This window comes from Heterodontus francisci, chromosome 11 (assembly GCF_036365525.1).
Source record: "Heterodontus francisci isolate sHetFra1 chromosome 11, sHetFra1.hap1, whole genome shotgun sequence".
NCBI classification, from domain to species: Eukaryota; Metazoa; Chordata; class Chondrichthyes; order Heterodontiformes; family Heterodontidae; genus Heterodontus; species Heterodontus francisci.
In genome coordinates, this window is record NC_090381.1 from 85,894,678 (window position 1) to 85,917,034 (window position 22,357).

At 34.2% G+C, this 22,357-nt stretch overlaps 1 protein-coding gene across 1 annotated transcript in view; it reads left to right on the forward strand.

The window, feature by feature from the left end:
- The window catches only part of LOC137375051 (pneumococcal serine-rich repeat protein-like), an 85,021-nt gene that overhangs the window by 3,298 nt on the left and 59,366 nt on the right, over positions 1-22,357 (forward strand). Inside the window, exons 5-38 of the mRNA XM_068041677.1 lie at positions 98-193; positions 605-682; positions 1,377-1,472; positions 1,884-1,961; positions 2,656-2,751; positions 3,163-3,240; positions 3,934-4,029; positions 4,441-4,518; positions 5,214-5,309; positions 5,721-5,798; positions 6,494-6,589; positions 7,001-7,078; positions 7,774-7,869; positions 8,281-8,358; positions 9,054-9,149; positions 9,561-9,638; positions 10,334-10,429; positions 11,614-11,709; positions 12,121-12,198; positions 12,894-12,989; positions 13,401-13,478; positions 14,174-14,269; positions 14,681-14,758; positions 15,454-15,549; positions 15,961-16,038; positions 16,734-16,829; positions 17,241-17,318; positions 18,014-18,109; positions 18,521-18,598; positions 19,294-19,389; positions 19,801-19,878; positions 20,574-20,669; positions 21,081-21,158; positions 21,854-21,949. Of these exons, the coding sequence (XP_067897778.1) occupies positions 98-193; positions 605-682; positions 1,377-1,472; positions 1,884-1,961; positions 2,656-2,751; positions 3,163-3,240; positions 3,934-4,029; positions 4,441-4,518; positions 5,214-5,309; positions 5,721-5,798; positions 6,494-6,589; positions 7,001-7,078; positions 7,774-7,869; positions 8,281-8,358; positions 9,054-9,149; positions 9,561-9,638; positions 10,334-10,429; positions 11,614-11,709; positions 12,121-12,198; positions 12,894-12,989; positions 13,401-13,478; positions 14,174-14,269; positions 14,681-14,758; positions 15,454-15,549; positions 15,961-16,038; positions 16,734-16,829; positions 17,241-17,318; positions 18,014-18,109; positions 18,521-18,598; positions 19,294-19,389; positions 19,801-19,878; positions 20,574-20,669; positions 21,081-21,158; positions 21,854-21,949 (2,976 nt within the window). The remainder of the gene's footprint in view (positions 1-97; positions 194-604; positions 683-1,376; positions 1,473-1,883; positions 1,962-2,655; positions 2,752-3,162; positions 3,241-3,933; positions 4,030-4,440; positions 4,519-5,213; positions 5,310-5,720; positions 5,799-6,493; positions 6,590-7,000; positions 7,079-7,773; positions 7,870-8,280; positions 8,359-9,053; positions 9,150-9,560; positions 9,639-10,333; positions 10,430-11,613; positions 11,710-12,120; positions 12,199-12,893; positions 12,990-13,400; positions 13,479-14,173; positions 14,270-14,680; positions 14,759-15,453; positions 15,550-15,960; positions 16,039-16,733; positions 16,830-17,240; positions 17,319-18,013; positions 18,110-18,520; positions 18,599-19,293; positions 19,390-19,800; positions 19,879-20,573; positions 20,670-21,080; positions 21,159-21,853; positions 21,950-22,357) is intronic.

Here is a 22,357-nt window from a genome sequence, read left to right on the forward strand (position 1 = left end):
TCAACTCAGTGACATATTTGATCAGTTTGTACAATTTATGATGGTTCCCATAAGAGCTTTTCCCTGTTTTCCTCATATTCCTATGATTCTATCTTAGAATATGTGACATCTTCTGGAACCTCAGAAGGAAGCACTTCAACTGAAGCAACAACTGTGATCACTTCCAAAGCAACAACATCACCAGCATCAACAGGTATAATCCATTGCAATCTAGGAATCCAATATTATGGAAGGGAAAAAATTATAAATGTTGCCCATATTCTCTTTCATCAAAAAAAATGTTACCACTCCTCTTCCAAGTTGGTGCTTTGAAAAGCCAATAATGACATTAAACCAGCGACATTTACCTTCTCTGAAATGGTAAACATTATATCTTACAAAACATTTTGTCGCAACCTCATTAAAATGAACTGTGTAATACCTAACATGGAGAAGAGTGACACCAACATACTAAGTATCAAACCAGCACACTATTTTTATGACGTTCATCTTTTAAGTCATGTCATTGAAATTAACTTCCTGATTTGATGTGCTTTATGTTGCAATCAACAGCAGCATTGCTTTCTTTCACTAACAACTCTTTTTTCATCATCTTCAACATCAGTACAAAGCACATCAACAGAACCATCGACAAGTGTAACCACATCTGCAACCACGTTGGCCACAACAAGTGAAACAACAGGTATTCACAATACCACACAATTGTCTTCATGCTGATAAATCACATTTTAATCAAGGAACAGACAATAGTTTTAACTTGACCATTCTCAACCATATTTTGCCCAAGTGTAAAGGCATTTTGTGCTTTCACGATTCTATGTCTGTGAATAGAGTTATATTTCTAATGTCATACTATCAATCCAAACACCAGTGTTAAACCAATGACTAGAATTATAAACATATTTTTTTCCTTTGACAGACATCAGAATTTCCAATTTCATGTCCCTATCTCACAGAATGGGTTGAACTCAAAAACTTCAGACCTGACTTTGTCACAACATGTACAGTCATTTCTTGGATCCACATTTGATGCAAAAATAGACAATAAAGTTAGGAATCCAGCCATATTTATATTCTCTCTACAAATAGCCAGAACTAATATTATAAAAGACAAAATTTAAAAAAAGCTCAAACCTTAGTGAATCTTGATATCTCACATCATATATCATGGAGTCTATATCTGTGGGAAAATATAAACACACAATTGACTTCAGATGCAATCTACACGACTGCAGAATCATTATTCTGGTGAACACTTCTCGAGTCAAACTGTTTGACTTCAACTCAGTGACATATTTGATCAGTTTGTACAATTTATGGTGGTTCCCAAAAGAGCTTTTCCCTGTTTTCCTCATATTCATATGATTCTATCTTAGAATACGTGACATCTTCTGGAACCTCAGAAGGAAGCACTTCAACTGAAGCAACAACTGTGATCACTTCCATAGCAACAACATCACCAGCATCAACAGGTATAATCCATTGCAATCTAGGAATCCAATATTATGGAAGGGAAAAAATTATAAATGTTGCCAATATTTTCTTTCATCAAAAAAAATGTTACCACTCCTCTTCCAAGTTGGTGCTTTGAAAAGCCAATAATGACATTAAACCAGCGACATTTATCTTCTCTGAAATGGTAAACATTATATCTTACAAAACATTTTGTCGCAACCTCATTAAAATGAATTGTGTAATACCTAACATGGAGAAGAGTGACACCAACATACTATGTATCAAACCAGCACACTATTTTTATGACGTTCATGTTTTAAGTCATGTCATTGAAATTAACTTCCTGATTTGATGTGCTTTATGTTGCAATCAACAGCAGCATTGCTTTCTTTCACTAACAACTCTTTTATCATCATCTTCAACATCAGTACAAAGCACATCAACAGAACCATCGACAAGTGTAACCACATCTGCAACCACGTTGGCCACAACAAGTGAAACAACAGGTATTCACAATACCACACAATTGTCTTCATGCTGATAAATCACATTTTAATCAAGGAACAGACAATACTTTTAACTTGACCATTCTAAACAATATTTTGCCCAAGTGTAAAGGCATTTTGTGCTTTCACGATTCTATGTCTGTGAATAGAGTTATATTTCTAATGTTATACTATCAATCCAAAAACCAGGGTTAAACCAATCACCAGAATTATAAACATATTTTTTTCCTTTGACAGACATCACATTTTCCAATTTCATGTCCCTATCTCACAGAATGGGTTGAACTCAAAAACTTCAGACCTGACTTTGTCACAACATGTACAGTCATTTCTTGGATCCACATTTGATGCAAAAATAGACAATAAAGTTACGAATCCAGCCATATTTATATTCTCTATACAAATAACCATAACTATTATTATATTAGACAAAATTTTTAAAAAGCTCAAAACTTAGTGAATCTTGATATCTCACATCATATATCATGCAGTCTATATCTGTGGGAAAATATAAACACGCACATGACTTCAGATGCAATCTATATGACTGCAGAATCATTATTCTCGTGAACACTTCTCGAGTCAAACTGTTTGTGTTCAACTCAGTGACATATTTGATCAGTTTGTACAATTTATGATGGTTCCCAAAAGAGCTCTTCCCTGTTTTCCTCATATTCCTATGATTCTATCTTAGAATATGTGACATCTTCTGGAACCTCAGAAGGAAGCACTTCAACTGAAGCAACAACTGTGATCACTTCCATAGCAACAACATCACCAGCATCAACAGGTATAATCCATTGCAATCTAGGAATCCAATATTATGGAAGGGAAAATATTATAAATGTTGCCCATATTTTCTTTCATCAAAAAAAATGTTACCACTCATCTTCCAAGTTGGTGCTTTGAAAAGCCAATAATGACATTAAACCAGCGACATTTACCTTCTCTGAAATGGTAAACATTATATTTGACAAAACATTTTGTAGCAACCTCATTAAAATGAATTGTGTAATGCCTAACATGGAGAAGAGTGACACCAACATACTAAGTATCAAACCAGCACACTATTTTTATGACGTTCATGTTTTAAGTCATGTCATTGAAATTAACTTCCTGATTTGATGTGCTTTATGTTGCAATCAACAGCAGCATTGCTTTCTTTCACTAACAACTCTTTTATCATCATCTTCAACATCAGTACAAAGCACATCAACAGAACCATCGACAAGTGTAACCACATCTGCAACCACGTTGGCCACAACAAGTGAAACAACAGGTATTCACAATACCACACAATTGTCTTCATGCTGATAAATCACATTTTAATCAAGGAACAGACAATAGTTTTAACTTGACCATTCTCAACCATATTTTTCCCAAGTGTAAAGGCATTTTGTGCTTTCACGATTCTATGTCTGTGAATAGAGTTATATTTCTAATGTTATACTATCAATCCAAACACCAGGGTTAAACCAATCACCAGAATTATAAACATATTTTTTTCCTTTGACAGACATCACATTTTCCAATTTTCATGTCCCTATCTCACAGAATGGGTTGAACTCAAAAACTTCAGACCTGACTTTGTCACAACATGTACAGTCATTTCTTGGATCCACATTTGATGCAAAAATAGACAATAAAGTTACGAATCCAGCCATATTTATATTCTCTATACAAATAACCATAACTATTATTATATTAGACAAAATTTTAAAAAAGCTCAAAACTTAGTGAATCTTGATATCTCACATCATATATCATGCAGTATATCTGTGGGAAAATATAAACACGCACATGACTTCAGATGCAATCTATATGACTGCAGAATCATTATTCTCGTGAACACTTCTCGAGTCAAACTGTTTGTGTTCAACTCAGTGACATATTTGATCAGTTTGTACAATTTATGATGGTTCCCAAAAGAGCTCTTCCCTGTTTTCCTCATATTCCTATGATTCTATCTTAGAATATGTGACATCTTCTGGAACCTCAGAAGGAAGCACTTCAACTGAAGCAACAACTGTGATCACTTCCATAGCAACAACATCACCAGCATCAACAGGTATAATCCATTGCAATCTAGGAATCCAATATTATGGAAGGGAAAATATTATAAATGTTGCCCATATTTTCTTTCATCAAAAAAAATGTTACCACTCCTCTTCCAAGTTGGTGCTTTGAAAAGCCAATAATGACATTAAACCAGCGACATTTACCTTCTCTGAAATGGTAAACATTATATTTGACAAAACATTTTGTAGCAACCTCATTAAAATGAATTGTGTAATGCCTAACATGGAGAAGAGTGACACCAACATACTAAGTATCAAACCAGCACACTATTTTTATGACGTTCATGTTTTAAGTCATGTCATTGAAATTAACTTCCTGATTTGATGTGCTTTATGTTGCAATCAACAGCAGCATTGCTTTCTTTCACTAACAACTCTTTTATCATCATCTTCAACATCAGTACAAAGCACATCAACAGAACCATCGACAAGTGTAACCACATCTGCAACCACGTTGGCCACAACAAGTGAAACAACAGGTATTCACAATACCACACAATTGTCTTCATGCTGATAAATCACATTTTAATCAAGGAACAGACAATACTTTTAACTTGACCATTCTAAACCATATTTTGCCCAAGTGTAAAGGCATTTTGTGCTTTCACGATTCTATGTCTGTGAATAGAGTTATATTTCTAATGTTATACTATCAATCCAAACACCAGGGTTAAACCAATCACCAGAATTATAAACATATTTTTTTCCTTTGACAGACATCACATTTTCCAATTTTCATGTCCCTATCTCACAGAATGGGTTGAACTCAAAAACTTCAGACCTGACTTTGTCACAACATGTACAGTCATTTCTTGGATCCACATTTGATGCAAAAATAGACAATAAAGTTAGGAATCCAGCCATATTTATATTCTCTCTACAAATAGCCAGAACTAATATTATAAAAGACAACATTTTAAAAAAGCTCAAACCTTAGTGAATCTTGATATCTCACATCATATATCATGGAGTCTATATCTGTGGGAAAATATAAACACGCACATGACTTCAGATGCAATCTACACGACTGCAGAATCATTATTATAGTGAACACTTCTCGAGTCAAACTGTTTGAGTTCAACTCAGTGACATATTTGATCAGTTTGTACAATTTATGATGGTTCCCATAAGAGCTTTTCCCTGTTTTCCTCATATTCCTATGATTCTATCTTAGAATATGTGACATCTTCTGGAACCTCAGAAGGAAGCACTTCAACTGAAGCAACAACTGTGATCACTTCCATAGCAACAACATCACCAGCATCAACAGGTATAATCCATTGCAATCTAGGAATCCAATATTATGGAAGGGAAAAAATTATAAATGTTGCCAATATTTTCTTTCATCAAAAAAAATGTTACCACTCCTCTTCCAAGTTGGTGCTTTGAAAAGCCAATAATGACATTAAACCAGCGACATTTATCTTCTCTGAAATGGTAAACATTATATCTTACAAAACATTTTGTCGCAACCTCATTAAAATGAATTGTGTAATACCTTACATGGAGAAGAGTGACACCAACATACTAAGTATCAAACCAGCACACTATTTTTATGACGTTCATCTTTTAAGTCATGTCATTGAAATTAACTTCCTGATTTGATGTGCTTTATGTTGCAATCAACAGCAGCATTGCTTTCTTTCACTAACAACTCTTTTATCATCATCTTCAACATCAGTACAAAGCACATCAACAGAACCATCGACAAGTGTAACCACATCTGCAACCACGTTGGCCACAACAAGTGAAACAACAGGTATTCACAATACCACACAATTGTCTTCATGCTGATAAATCACATTTTAATCAAGGAACAGACAATAGTTTTAACTTGACCATTCTCAACCATATTTTTCCCAAGTGTAAAGGCATTTTGTGCTTTCACGATTCTATGTCTGTGAATAGAGTTATATTTCTAATGTTATACTATCAATCCAAACACCAGGGTTAAACCAATCACCAGAATTATAAACATATTTTTTTCCTTTGACAGACATCACATTTTCCAATTTTCATGTCCCTATCTCACAGACTGGGTTGAACTCAAAAACTTCAGACCTGACTTTGTCACAACATGTACAGTCATTTCTTGGATCCACATTTGATGCAAAAATAGACAATAAAGTTACGAATCCAGCCATATTTATATTATCGCTACAAATAACCATAACTATTATTATATTAGACAAAATTTTAAAAAAGCTCAAAACTTAGTGAATCTTGATATCTCACATCATATATCATGGAGTCTATATCTGTGGGAAAATATAAACACGCACATGACTTCAGATGCAATCTACACGACTGCAGAATCATTATTATAGTGAACACTTCTCGAGTCAAACTGTTTGAGTTCAACTCAGTGACATATTTGATCAGTTTGTACAATTTATGATGGTTCCCATAAGAGCTTTTCCCTGTTTTCCTCATATTCCTATGATTCTATCTTAGAATATGTGACATCTTCTGGAACCTCAGAAGGAAGCACTTCAACTGAAGCAACAACTGTGATCACTTCCATAGCAACAACATCACCAGCATCAACAGGTATAATCCATTGCAATCTAGGAATCCAATATTATGGAAGGGAAAAAATTATAAATGTTGCCAATATTTTCTTTCATCAAAAAAAATGTTACCACTCCTCTTCCAAGTTGGTGCTTTGAAAAGCCAATAATGACATTAAACCAGCGACATTTATCTTCTCTGAAATGGTAAACATTATATCTTACAAAACATTTTGTCGCAACCTCATTAAAATGAATTGTGTAATACCTTACATGGAGAAGAGTGACACCAACATACTAAGTATCAAACCAGCACACTATTTTTATGACGTTCATCTTTTAAGTCATGTCATTGAAATTAACTTCCTGATTTGATGTGCTTTATGTTGCAATCAACAGCAGCATTGCTTTCTTTCACTAACAACTCTTTTATCATCATCTTCAACATCAGTACAAAGCACATCAACAGAACCATCGACAAGTGTAACCACATCTGCAACCACGTTGGCCACAACAAGTGAAACAACAGGTATTCACAATACCACACAATTGTCTTCATGCTGATAAATCACATTTTAATCAAGGAACAGACAATAGTTTTAACTTGACCATTCTCAACCATATTTTTCCCAAGTGTAAAGGCATTTTGTGCTTTCACGATTCTATGTCTGTGAATAGAGTTATATTTCTAATGTTATACTATCAATCCAAACACCAGGGTTAAACCAATCACCAGAATTATAAACATATTTTTTTCCTTTGACAGACATCACATTTTCCAATTTTCATGTCCCTATCTCACAGACTGGGTTGAACTCAAAAACTTCAGACCTGACTTTGTCACAACATGTACAGTCATTTCTTGGATCCACATTTGATGCAAAAATAGACAATAAAGTTACGAATCCAGCCATATTTATATTATCGCTACAAATAACCATAACTATTATTATATTAGACAAAATTTTAAAAAAGCTCAAAACTTAGTGAATCTTGATATCTCACATCATATATCATGCAGTCTATATCTGTGGGAAAATATAAACACGCACATGACTTCAGATGCAATCTATATGACTGCAGAATCATTATTCTCGTGAACACTTCTCGAGTCAAACTGTTTGTGTTCAACTCAGTGACATATTTGATCAGTTTGTACAATTTATGATGGTTCCCAAAAGAGCTCTTCCCTGTTTTCCTCATATTCCTATGATTCTATCTTAGAATATGTGACATCTTCTGGAACCTCAGAAGGAAGCACTTCAACTGAAGCAACAACTGTGATCACTTCCATAGCAACAACATCACCAGCATCAACAGGTATAATCCATTGCAATCTAGGAATCCAATATTATGGAAGGGAAAATATTATAAATGTTGCCCATATTTTCTTTCATCAAAAAAAATGTTACCACTCCTCTTCCAAGTTGGTGCTTTGAAAAGCCAATAATGACATTAAACCAGCGACATTTACCTTCTCTGAAATGGTAAACATTATATTTGACAAAACATTTTGTAGCAACCTCATTAAAATGAATTGTGTAATGCCTAACATGGAGAAGAGTGACACCAACATACTAAGTATCAAACCAGCACACTATTTTTATGACGTTCATGTTTTAAGTCATGTCATTGAAATTAACTTCCTGATTTGATGTGCTTTATGTTGCAATCAACAGCAGCATTGCTTTCTTTCACTAACAACTCTTTTATCATCATCTTCAACATCAGTACAAAGCACATCAACAGAACCATCGACAAGTGTAACCACATCTGCAACCACGTTGGCCACAACAAGTGAAACAACAGGTATTCACAATACCACACAATTGTCTTCATGCTGATAAATCACATTTTAATCAAGGAACAGACAATACTTTTAACTTGACCATTCTAAACAATATTTTGCCCAAGTGTAAAGGCATTTTGTGCTTTCACGATTCCATGTCTGTGAATAGAGTTATATTTCTAATGTTATACTATCAATCCAAACACCAGGGTTAAACCAATCACCAGAATTATAAACATATTTTTTTCCTTTGACAGACATCACATTTTCCAATTTTCATGTCCCTATCTCACAGACTGGGTTGAACTCAAAAACTTCAGACCTGACTTTGTCACAACATGTACAGTCATTTCTTGGATCCACATTTGATGCAAAAATAGACAATAAAGTTAGGAATCCAGCCATATTTATATTCTCTCTACAAATAGCCAGAACTAATATTATAAAAGACAACATTTTAAAAAAGCTCAAACCTTAGTGAATCTTGATATCTCACATCATATATCATGGAGTCTATATCTGTGGGAAAATATAAACACGCACATGACTTCAGATGCAATCTACACGACTGCAGAATCATTATTATAGTGAACACTTCTCGAGTCAAACTGTTTGAGTTCAACTCAGTGACATATTTGATCAGTTTGTACAATTTATGATGGTTCCCATAAGAGCTTTTCCCTGTTTTCCTCATATTCCTATGATTCTATCTTAGAATATGTGACATCTTCTGGAACCTCAGAAGGAAGCACTTCAACTGAAGCAACAACTGTGATCACTTCCACAGCAACAACATCACCAGCATCAACAGGTATAATCCATTGCAATCTAGGAATCCAATATTATGGAAGGGAAAAAATTATAAATGTTGCCAATATTTTCTTTCATCAAAAAAAATGTTACCACTCCTCTTCCAAGTTGGTGCTTTGAAAAGCCAATAATGACATTAAACCAGCGACATTTATCTTCTCTGAAATGGTAAACATTATATCTTACAAAACATTTTGTCGCAACCTCATTAAAATGAATTGTGTAATACCTAACATGGAGAAGAGTGACACCAACATACTAAGTATCAAACCAGCACACTATTTTTATGACGTTCATCTTTTAAGTCATGTCATTGAAATTAACTTCCTGATTTGATGTGCTTTATGTTGCAATCAACAGCAGCATTGCTTTCTTTCACTAACAACTCTTTTATCATCATCTTCAACATCAGTACAAAGCACATCAACAGAACCATCGACAAGTGTAACCACATCTGCAACCACGTTGGCCACAACAAGTGAAACAACAGGTATTCACAATACCACACAATTGTCTTCATGCTGATAAATCACATTTTAATCAAGGAACAGACAATAGTTTTAACTTGACCATTCTCAACCATATTTTGCCCAAGTGTAAAGGCATTTTGCGCTTTCACGATTCTATGTCTGTGAATAGAGTTATATTTCTAATGTTATACTATCAATCCAAACACCAGGGTTAAACCAATCACCAGAATTATAAACATATTTTTTTCCTTTGACAGACATCACATTTTCCAATTTTCATGTCCCTATCTCACAGAATGGGTTGAACTCAAAAACTTCAGACCTGACTTTGTCACAACATGTACAGTCATTTCTTGGATCCACATTTGATGCAAAAATAGACAATAAAGTTAGGAATCCAGCCATATTTATATTCTCTCTACAAATAGCCAGAACTAATATTATAAAAGACAACATTTTAAAAAAGCTCAAACCTTAGTGAATCTTGATATCTCACATCATATATCATGGAGTCTATATCTGTGGGAAAATATAAACACGCACATGACTTCAGATGCAAACTACACGACTGCAGAATCATTATTATAGTGAACACTTCTCGAGTCGAACTATTTGAGTTCAACTCAGTGACATATTTGATCAGTTTGTACAATTTATGATGGTTCCCATAAGAGCTTTTCCCTGTTTTCCTCATATTCCTATGATTCTATCTTAGAATATGTGACATCTTCTGGAACCTCAGAAGGAAGCACTTCAACTGAAGCAACAACTGTGATCACTTCCACAGCAACAACATCACCAGCATCAACAGGTATAATCCATTGCAATCTAGGAATCCAATATTATGGAAGGGAAAAAATTATAAATGTTGCCAATATTTTCTTTCATCAAAAAAAATGTTACCACTCCTCTTCCAAGTTGGTGCTTTGAAAAGCCAATAATGACATTAAACCAGCGACATTTATCTTCTCTGAAATGGTAAACATTATATCTTACAAAACATTTTGTCGCAACCTCATTAAAATGAATTGTGTAATACCTAACATGGAGAAGAGTGACACCAACATACTAAGTATCAAACCAGCACACTATTTTTATGACGTTCATGTTTTAAGTCATGTCATTGAAATTAACTTCCTGATTTGATGTGCTTTATGTTGCAATCAACAGCAGCATTGCTTTCTTTCACTAACAACTCTTTTATCATCATCTTCAACATCAGTACAAAGCACATCAACAGAACCATCGACAAGTGTAACCACATCTGCAACCACGTTGGCCACAACAAGTGAAACAACAGGCATTCACAATACCACACAATTGTCTTCATGCTGATAAATCACATTTTAATCAAGGAACAGACAATAGTTTTAACTTGACCATTCTCAACCATATTTTGCCCAAGTGTAAAGGCATTTTGCGCTTTCACGATTCTATGTCTGTGAATAGAGTTATATTTCTAATGTTATACTATCAATCCAAACACCAGGGTTAAACCAATCACCAGAATTATAAACATATTTTTTTCCTTTGACAGACATCACATTTTCCAATTTTCATGTCCCTATCTCACAGAATGGGTTGAACTCAAAAACTTCAGACCTGACTTTGTCACAACATGTACAGTCATTTCTTGGATCCACATTTGATGCAAAAATAGACAATAAAGTTACGAATCCAGCCATATTTATATTCTCTATACAAATAACCATAACTATTATTATATTAGACAAAATTTTAAAAAAGCTCAAAACTTAGTGAATCTTGATATCTCACATCATATATCATGCAGTCTATATCTGTGGGGAAATATAAACACGCACATGACTTCAGATGCAATCTATATGACTGCAGAATCATTATTCTTGTGAACACTTCTCGAGTCAAACTGTTTGTGTTCAACTCAGTGACATATTTGATCAGTTTGTACAATTTATGATGGTTCCCAAAAGAGCTCTTCCCTGTTTTCCTCATATTCCTATGATTCTATCTTAGAATATGTGACATCTTCTGGAACCTCAGAAGGAAGCACTTCAACTGAAGCAACAACTGTGATCACTTCCATAGCAACAACATCACCAGCATCAACAGGTATAATCCATTGCAATCTAGGAATCCAATATTATGGAAGGGAAAATATTATAAATGTTGCCCATATTTTCTTTCATCAAAAAAAATGTTACCACTCCTCTTCCAAGTTGGTGCTTTGAAAAGCCAATAATGACATTAAACCAGCGACATTTACCTTCTCTGAAATGGTAAACATTATATTTGACAAAACATTTTGTAGCAACCTCATTAAAATGAATTGTGTAATGCCTAACATGGAGAAGAGTGACACCAACATACTAAGTATCAAACCAGCACACTATTTTTATGACGTTCATGTTTTAAGTCATGTCATTGAAATTAACTTCCTGATTTGATGTGCTTTATGTTGCAATCAACAGCAGCATTGCTTTCTTTCACTAACAACTCTTTTATCATCATCTTCAACATCAGTACAAAGCACATCAACAGAACCATCGACAAGTGTAACCACATCTGCAACCACGTTGGCCACAACAAGTGAAACAACAGGTATTCACAATACCACACAATTGTCTTCATGCTGATAAATCACATTTTAATCAAGGAACAGACAATAGTTTTAACTTGACCATTCTCAACCATATTTTGCCCAAGTGTAAAGGCATTTTGTGCTTTCACGATTCTATGTCTGTGAATAGAGTTATATTTCTAATGTTATACTATCAATCCAAACACCAGGGTTAAACCAATCACCAGAATTATAAACATATTTTTTTCCTTTGACAGACATCACATTTTCCAATTTTCATGTCCCTATCTCACAGAATGGGTTGAACTCAAAAACTTCAGACCTGACTTTGTCACAACATGTACAGTCATTTCTTGGATCCACATTTGATGCAAAAATAGACAATAAAGTTACGAATCCAGCCATATTTATATTCTCTATACAAATAACCATAACTATTATTATATTAGACAAAATTTTAAAAAAGCTCAAAACTTAGTGAATCTTGATATCTCACATCATATATTATGCAGTCTATATCTGTGGGAAAATATAAACACGCACATGACTTCAGATGCAATCTATATGACTGCAGAATCATTATTCTCGTGAACACTTCTCGAGTCAAACTGTTTGTGTTCAACTCAGTGACATATTTGATCAGTTTGTACAATTTATGATGGTTCCCAAAAGAGCTCTTCCCTGTTTTCCTCATATTCCTATGATTCTATCTTAGAATATGTGACATCTTCTGGAACCTCAGAAGGAAGCACTTCAACTGAAGCAACAACTGTGATCACTTCCATAGCAACAACATCACCAGCATCAACAGGTATAATCCATTGCAATCTAGGAATCCAATATTATGGAAGGGAAAATATTATAAATGTTGCCCATATTTTCTTTCATCAAAAAAAATGTTACCACTCCTCTTCCAAGTTGGTGCTTTGAAAAGCCAATAATGACATTAAACCAGCGACATTTACCTTCTCTGAAATGGTAAACATTATATTTGACAAAACATTTTGTAGCAACCTCATTAAAATGAATTGTGTAATGCCTAACATGGAGAAGAGTGACACCAACATACTAAGTATCAAACCAGCACACTATTTTTATGACGTTCATGTTTTAAGTCATGTCATTGAAATTAACTTCCTGATTTGATGTGCTTTATGTTGCAATCAACAGCAGCATTGCTTTCTTTCACTAACAACTCTTTTATCATCATCTTCAACATCAGTACAAAGCACATCAACAGAACCATCGACAAGTGTAACCACATCTGCAACCACGTTGGCCACAACAAGTGAAACAACAGGTATTCACAATACCACACAATTGTCTTCATGCTGATAAATCACATTTTAATCAAGGAACAGACAATACTTTTAACTTGACCATTCTAAACAATATTTTGCCCAAGTGTAAAGGCATTTTGTGCTTTCACGATTCTATGTCTGTGAATAGAGTTATATTTCTAATGTTATACTATCAATCCAAACACCAGGGTTAAACCAATCACCAGAATTATAAACATATTTTTTTCCTTTGACAGACATCACATTTTCCAATTTTCATGTCCCTATCTCACAGAATGGGTTGAACTCAAAAACTTCAGACCTGACTTTGTCACAACATGTACAGTCATTTCTTGGATCCACATTTGATGCAAAAATAGACAATAAAGTTAGGAATCCAGCCATATTTATATTCTCTCTACAAATAGCCAGAACTAATATTATAAAAGACAACATTTTAAAAAAGCTCAAACCTTAGTGAATCTTGATATCTCACATCATATATCATGGAGTCTATATCTGTGGGAAAATATAAACACGCACATGACTTCGGATGCAATCTACACGACTGCAGAATCATTATTATAGTGAACACTTCTCGAGTCAAACTGTTTGAGTTCAACTCAGTGACATATTTGATCAGTTTGTACAATTTATGATGGTTCCCATAAGAGCTTTTCCCTGTTTTCCTCATATTCCTATGATTCTATCTTAGAATATGTGACATCTTCTGGAACCTCAGAAGGAAGCACTTCAACTGAAGCAACAACTGTGATCACTTCCATAGCAACAACATCACCAGCATCAACAGGTATAATCCATTGCAATCTAGGAATCCAATATTATGGAAGGGAAAAAATTATAAATGTTGCCAATATTTTCTTTCATCAAAAAAAATGTTACCACTCCTCTTCCAAGTTGGTGCTTTGAAAAGCCAATAATGACATTAAACCAGCGACATTTATCTTCTCTGAAATGGTAAACATTATATCTTACAAAACATTTTGTCGCAACCTCATTAAAATGAATTGTGTAATACCTAACATGGAGAAGAGTGACACCAACATACTAAGTATCAAACCAGCACACTATTTTTATGACGTTCATCTTTTAAGTCATGTCATTGAAATTAACTTCCTGATTTGATGTGCTTTATGTTGCAATCAACAGCAGCATTGCTTTCTTTCACTAACAACTCTTTTATCATCATCTTCAACATCAGTACAAAGCACATCAACAGAACCATCGACAAGTGTAACCACATCTGCAACCACGTTGGCCACAACAAGTGAAACAACAGGTATTCACAATACCACACAATTGTCTTCATGCTGATAAATCACATTTTAATCAAGGAACAGACAATAGTTTTAACTTGACCATTCTCAACCATATTTTTCCCAAGTGTAAAGGCATTTTGTGCTTTCACGATTCTATGTCTGTGAATAGAGTTATATTTCTAATGTTATACTATCAATCCAAACACCAGGGTTAAACCAATCACCAGAATTATAAACATATTTTTTTCCTTTGACAGACATCACATTTTCCAATTTTCATGTCCCTATCTCACAGAATGGGTTGAACTCAAAAACTTCAGACCTGACTTTGTCACAACATGTACAGTCATTTCTTGGATCCACATTTGATGCAAAAATAGACAATAAAGTTACGAATCCAGCCATATTTATATTCTCTATACAAATAACCATAACTATTATTATATTAGACAAAATTTTAAAAAAGCTCAAAACTTAGTGAATCTTGATATCTCACATCATATATCATGCAGTCTATATCTGTGGGAAAATATAAACACGCACATGACTTCAGATGCAATCTATATGACTGCAGAATCATTATTATAGTGAACACTTCTCGAGTCAAACTGTTTGTGTTCAACTCAGTGACATATTTGATCAGTTTGTACAATTTATGATGGTTCCCAAAAGAGCTCTTCTCTGTTTTCCTCATATTCCTATGATTCTATCTTAGAATATGTGACATCTTCTGGAACCTCAGAAGGAAGCACTTCAACTGAAGCAACAACTGTGATCACTTCCATAGCAACAACATCACCAGCATCAACAGGTATAATCCATTGCAATCTAGGAATCCAATATTATGGAAGGGAAAATATTATAAATGTTGCCCATATTTTCTTTCATCAAAAAAAATGTTACCACTCCTCTTCCAAGTTGGTGCTTTGAAAAGCCAATAATGACATTAAACCAGCGACATTTACCTTCTCTGAAATGGTAAACATTATATTTGACAAAACATTTTGTAGCAACCTCATTAAAATGAATTGTGTAATGCCTAACATGGAGAAGAGTGACACCAACATACTAAGTATCAAACCAGCACACTATTTTTATGACGTTCATGTTTTAAGTCATGTCATTGAAATTAACTTCCTGATTTGATGTGCTTTATGTTGCAATCAACAGCAGCATTGCTTTCTTTCACTAACAACTCTTTTATCATCATCTTCAACATCAGTACAAAGCACATCAACAGAACCATCGACAAGTGTAACCACATCTGCAACCACGTTGGCCACAACAAGTGAAACAACAGGTATTCACAATACCACACAATTGTCTTCATGCTGATAAATCACATTTTAATCAAGGAACAGACAATAGTTTTAACTTGACCATTCTCAACCATATTTTGCCCAAGTGTAAAGGCATTTTGTGCTTTCACGATTCTATGTCTGTGAATAGAGTTATATTTCTAATGTTATACTATCAATCCAAACACCAGGGTTAAACCAATCACCAGAATTATAAACATATTTTTTTCCTTTGACAGACATCACATTTTCCAATTTTCATGTCCCTATCTCACAGAATGGGTTGAACTCAAAAACTTCAGACCTGACTTTGTCACAACATGTACAGTCATTTCTTGGATCCACATTTGATGCAAAAATAGACAATAAAGTTACGAATCCAGCCATATTTATATTATCGCTACAAATAACCATAACTATTATTATATTAGACAAAATTTTTAAAAAGCTCAAAACTTAGTGAATCTTGATATCTCACATCATATATCATGCAGTCTATATCTGTGGGAAAATATAAACACGCACATGACTTCAGATGCAATCTATATGACTGCAGAATCATTATTCTCGTGAACACTTCTCGAGTCAAACTGTTTGTGTTCAACTCAGTGACATATTTGATCAGTTTGTACAATTTATGATGGTTCCCAAAAGAGCTCTTCCCTGTTTTCCTCATATTCCTATGATTCTATCTTAGAATATGTGACATCTTCTGGAACCTCAGAAGGAAGCACTTCAACTGAAGCAACAACTGTGATCACTTCCATAGCAACAACATCACCAGCATCAACAGGTATAATCCATTGCAATCTAGGAATCCAATATTATGGAAGGGAAAATATTATAAATGTTGCCCATATTTTCTTTCATCAAAAAAAATGTTACCACTCCTCTTCCAAGTTGGTGCTTTGAAAAGCCAATAATGACATTAAACCAGCGACATTTACCTTCTCTGAAATGGTAAACATTATATTTGACAAAACATTTTGTAGCAACCTCATTAAAATGAATTGTGTAATGCCTAACATGGAGAAGAGTGACACCAACATACTAAGTATCAAACCAGCACACTATTTTTATGACGTTCATGTTTTAAGTCATGTCATTGAAATTAACTTCCTGATTTGATGTGCTTTATGTTGCAATCAACAGCAGCATTGCTTTCTTTCACTAACAACTCTTTTATCATCATCTTCAACATCAGTACAAAGCACATCAACAGAACCATCGACAAGTGTAACCACATCTGCAACCACGTTGGCCACAACAAGTGAAACAACAGGTATTCACAATACCACACAATTGTCTTCATGCTGATAAATCACATTTTAATCAAGGAACAGACAATAGTTTTAACTTGACCATTCTCAACCATATTTTGCCCAAGTGTAAAGGCATTTTGTGCTTTCACGATTCTATGTCTGTGAATAGAGTTATATTTCTAATGTTATACTATCAATCCAAACACCAGGGTTAAACCAATCACCAGAATTATAAACATATTTTTTTCCTTTGACAGACATCACATTTTCCAATTTTCATGTCCCTATCTCACAGAATGGGTTGAACTCAAAAACTTCAGACCTGACTTTGTCACAACATGTACAGTCATTTCTTGGATCCACATTTGATGCAAAAATAGACAATAAAGTTACGAATCCAGCCATATTTATATTATCGCTACAAATAACCATAACTATTATTATATTAGACAAAATTTTTAAAAAGCTCAAAACTTAGTGAATCTTGATATCTCACATCATATATCATGCAGTGTATATCTGTGGGAAAATATAAACACGCACATGACTTCAGATGCAATCTATATGACTGCAGAATCATTATTCTCGTGAACACTTCTCGAGTCAAACTGTTTGTGTTCAACTCAGTGACATATTTGATCAGTTTGTACAATTTATGATGGTTCCCAAAAGAGCTCTTCCCTGTTTTCCTCATATTCCTATGATTCTATCTTAGAATATGTGACATCTTCTGGAACCTCAGAAGGAAGCACTTCAACTGAAGCAACAACTGTGATCACTTCCATAGCAACAACATCACCAGCATCAACAGGTATAATCCATTGCAATCTAGGAATCCAATATTATGGAAGGGAAAATATTATAAATGTTGCCCATATTTTCTTTCATCAAAAAAAATGTTACCACTCCTCTTCCAAGTTGGTGCTTTGAAAAGCCAATAATGACATTAAACCAGCGACATTTACCTTCTCTGAAATGGTAAACATTATATTTGACAAAACATTTTGTAGCAACCTCATTAAAATGAATTGTGTAATGCCTAACATGGAGAAGAGTGACACCAACATACTAAGTATCAAACCAGCACACTATTTTTATGACGTTCATGTTTTAAGTCATGTCATTGAAATTAACTTCCTGATTTGATGTGCTTTATGTTGCAATCAACAGCAGCATTGCTTTCTTTCACTAACAACTCTTTTATCATCATCTTCAACATCAGTACAAAGCACATCAACAGAACCATCGACAAGTGTAACCACATCTGCAACCACGTTGGCCACAACAAGTGAAACAACAGGTATTCACAATACCACACAATTGTCTTCATGCTGATAAATCACATTTTAATCAAGGAACAGACAATAGTTTTAACTTGACCATTCTCAACCATATTTTGCCCAAGTGTAAAGGCATTTTGTGCTTTCACGATTCTATGTCTGTGAATAGAGTTATATTTCTAATGTTATACTATCAATCCAAACACCAGGGTTAAACCAATCACCAGAATTATAAACATATTTTTTTCCTTTGACAGACATCACATTTTCCAATTTTCATGTCCCTATCTCACAGAATGGGTTGAACTCAAAAACTTCAGACCTGACTTTGTCACAACATGTACAGTCATTTCTTGGATCCACATTTGATGCAAAAATAGACAATAAAGTTACGAATCCAGCCATATTTATATTATCGCTACAAATAACCATAACTATTATTATATTAGACAAAATTTTAAAAAAGCTCAAAACTTAGTGAATCTTGATATCTCACATCATATATCATGCAGTCTATATCTGTGGGAAAATATAAACACGCACATGACTTCAGATGCAATCTATATGACTGCAGAATCATTATTCTCGTGAACACTTCTCGAGTCAAACTGTTTGTGTTCAACTCAGTGACATATTTGATCAGTTTGTACAATTTATGATGGTTCCCAAAAGAGCTCTTCCCTGTTTTCCTCATATTCCTATGATTCTATCTTAGAATATGTGACATCTTCTGGAACCTCAGAAGGAAGCACTTCAACTGAAGCAACAACTGTGATCACTTCCATAGCAACAACATCACCAGCATCAACAGGTATAATCCATTGCAATCTAGGAATCCAATATTATGGAAGGGAAAATATTATAAATGTTGCCCATATTTTCTTTCATCAAAAAAAATGTTACCACTCCTCTTCCAAGTTGGTGCTTTGAAAAGCCAATAATGACATTAAACCAGCGACATTTACCTTCTCTGAAATGGTAAACATTATATTTGACAAAACATTTTGTAGCAACCTCATTAAAATGAATTGTGTAATGCCTAACATGGAGAAGAGTGACACCAACATACTAAGTATCAAACCAGCACACTATTTTTATGACGTTCATGTTTCAAGTCATGTCATTGAAATTAACTTCCTGATTTGATGTGCTTTATGTTGCAATCAACAGCAGCATTGCTTTCTTTCACTAACAACTCTTTTATCATCATCTTCAACATCAGTACAAAGCACATCAACAGAACCATCGACAAGTGTAACCACATCTGCAACCACGTTGGCCACAACAAGTGAAACAACAGGTATTCACAATACCACACAATTGTCTTCATGCTGATAAATCACATTTTAATCAAGGAACAGACAATACTTTTAACTTGACCATTCTAAACAATATTTTGCCCAAGTGTAAAGGCATTTTGTGCTTTCACGATTCTATGTCTGTGAATAGAGTTATATTTCTAATGTTATACTATCAATCCAGACACCAGGGTTAAACCAATCACCAGAATTATAAACATATTTTTTTCCTTTGACAGACATCACATTTTCCAATTTTCATGTCCCTATCTCACAGAATGGGTTGAACTCAAAAACTTCAGACCTGACTTTGTCACAACATGTACAGTCATTTCTTGGATCCACATTTGATGCAAAAATAGACAATAAAGTTAGGAATCCAGCCATATTTATATTCTCTCTACAAATAGCCAGAACTAATATTATAAAAGACAACATTTTAAAAAAGCTCAAACCTTAGTGAATCTTGATATCTCACATCATATATCATGGAGTCTATATCTGTGGGAAAATATAAACACGCACATGACTTCAGATGCAATCTACACGACTGCAGAATCATTATTATAGTGAACACTTCTCGAGTCAAACTGTTTGAGTTCAACTCAGTGACATATTTGATCAGTTTGTACAATTTATGATGGTTCCCAAAAGAGCTTTTCCCTGTTTTCCTCATATTCCTATGATTCTATCTTAGAATATGTGACATCTTCTGGAACCTCAGAAGGAAGCACTTCAACTGAAGCAACAACTGTGATCACTTCCATAGCAACAACATCACCAGCATCAACAGGTATAATCCATTGCAATCTAGGAATCCAATATTATGGAAGGGAAAAAATTATAAATGTTGCCAATATTTTCTTTCATCAAAAAAAATGTTACCACTCCTCTTCCAAGTTGGTGCTTTGAAAAGCCAATAATGACATTAAACCAGCGACATTTATCTTCTCTGAAATGGTAAACATTATATCTTACAAAACATTTTGTCGCAACGTCATTAAAATGAATTGTGTAATACCTAACATGGAGAAGAGTGACACCAACATACTAAGTATCAAACCAGCACACTATTTTTATGACGTTCATGTTTTAAGTCATGTCATTGAAATTAACTTCCTGATTTGATGTGCTTTATGTTGCAATCAACAGCAGCATTGCTTTCTTTCACTAACAACTCTTTTATCATCATCTTCAACATCAGTACAAAGCACATCAACAGAACCATCGACAAGTGTAACCACATCTGCAACCACGTTGGCCACAACAAGTGAAACAACAGGTATTCACAATACCACACAATTGTCTTCATGCTGATAAATCACATTTTAATCAAGGAACAGACAATAGTTTTAACTTGACCATTCTCAACCATATTTTTCCCAAGTGTAAAGGCATTTTGTGCTTTCACGATTCTATGTCTGTGAATAGAGTTATATTTCTAATGTTATACTATCAATCCAAACACCAGGGTTAAACCAATCACCAGAATTATAAACATATTTTTTTCCTTTGACAGACATCACATTTTCCAATTTTCATGTCCCTATCTCACAGAATTGGTTGAACTCAGAAACTTCAGACCTGACTTTGTCACAACATGTACAGTCATTTCTTGGATCCACATTTGATGCAAAAATAGACAATAAAGTTACGAATCCAGCCATATTTATATTCTCTATACAAATAACCATAACTATTATTATATTAGACAAAATTTTAAAAAAGCTCAAAACTTAGTGAATCTTGATATCTCACATCATATATCATGCAGTCTATATCTGTGGGAAAATATAAACACGCACATGACTTCAGATGCAATCTATATGACTGCAGAATCATTATTCTCGTGAACACTTCTCGAGTCAAACTGTTTGTGTTCAACTCAGTGACATATTTGATCAGTTTGTACAATTTATGATGGTTCCCAAAAGAGCTCTTCCCTGTTTTCCTCATATTCCTATGATTCTATCTTAGAATATGTGACATCTTCTGGAACCTCAGAAGGAAGCACTTCAACTGAAGCAACAACTGTGATCACTTCCATAGCAACAACATCACCAGCATCAACAGGTATAATCCATTGCAATCTAGGAATCCAATATTATGGAAGGGAAAATATTATAAATGTTGCCCATATTTTCTTTCATCAAAAAAAATGTTACCACTCCTCTTCCAAGTTGGTGCTTTGAAAAGCCAATAATGACATTAAACCAGCGACATTTACCTTCTCTGAAATGGTAAACATTATATTTGACAAAACATTTTGTAGCAACCTCATTAAAATGAATTGTGTAATGCCTAACATGGAGAAGAGTGACACCAACATACTAAGTATCAAACCAGCACACTATTTTTATGACGTTCATGTTTTAAGTCATGTCATTGAAATTAACTTCCTGATTTGATGTGCTTTATGTTGCAATCAACAGCAGCATTGCTTTCTTTCACTAACAACTCTTTTATCATCATCTTCAACAT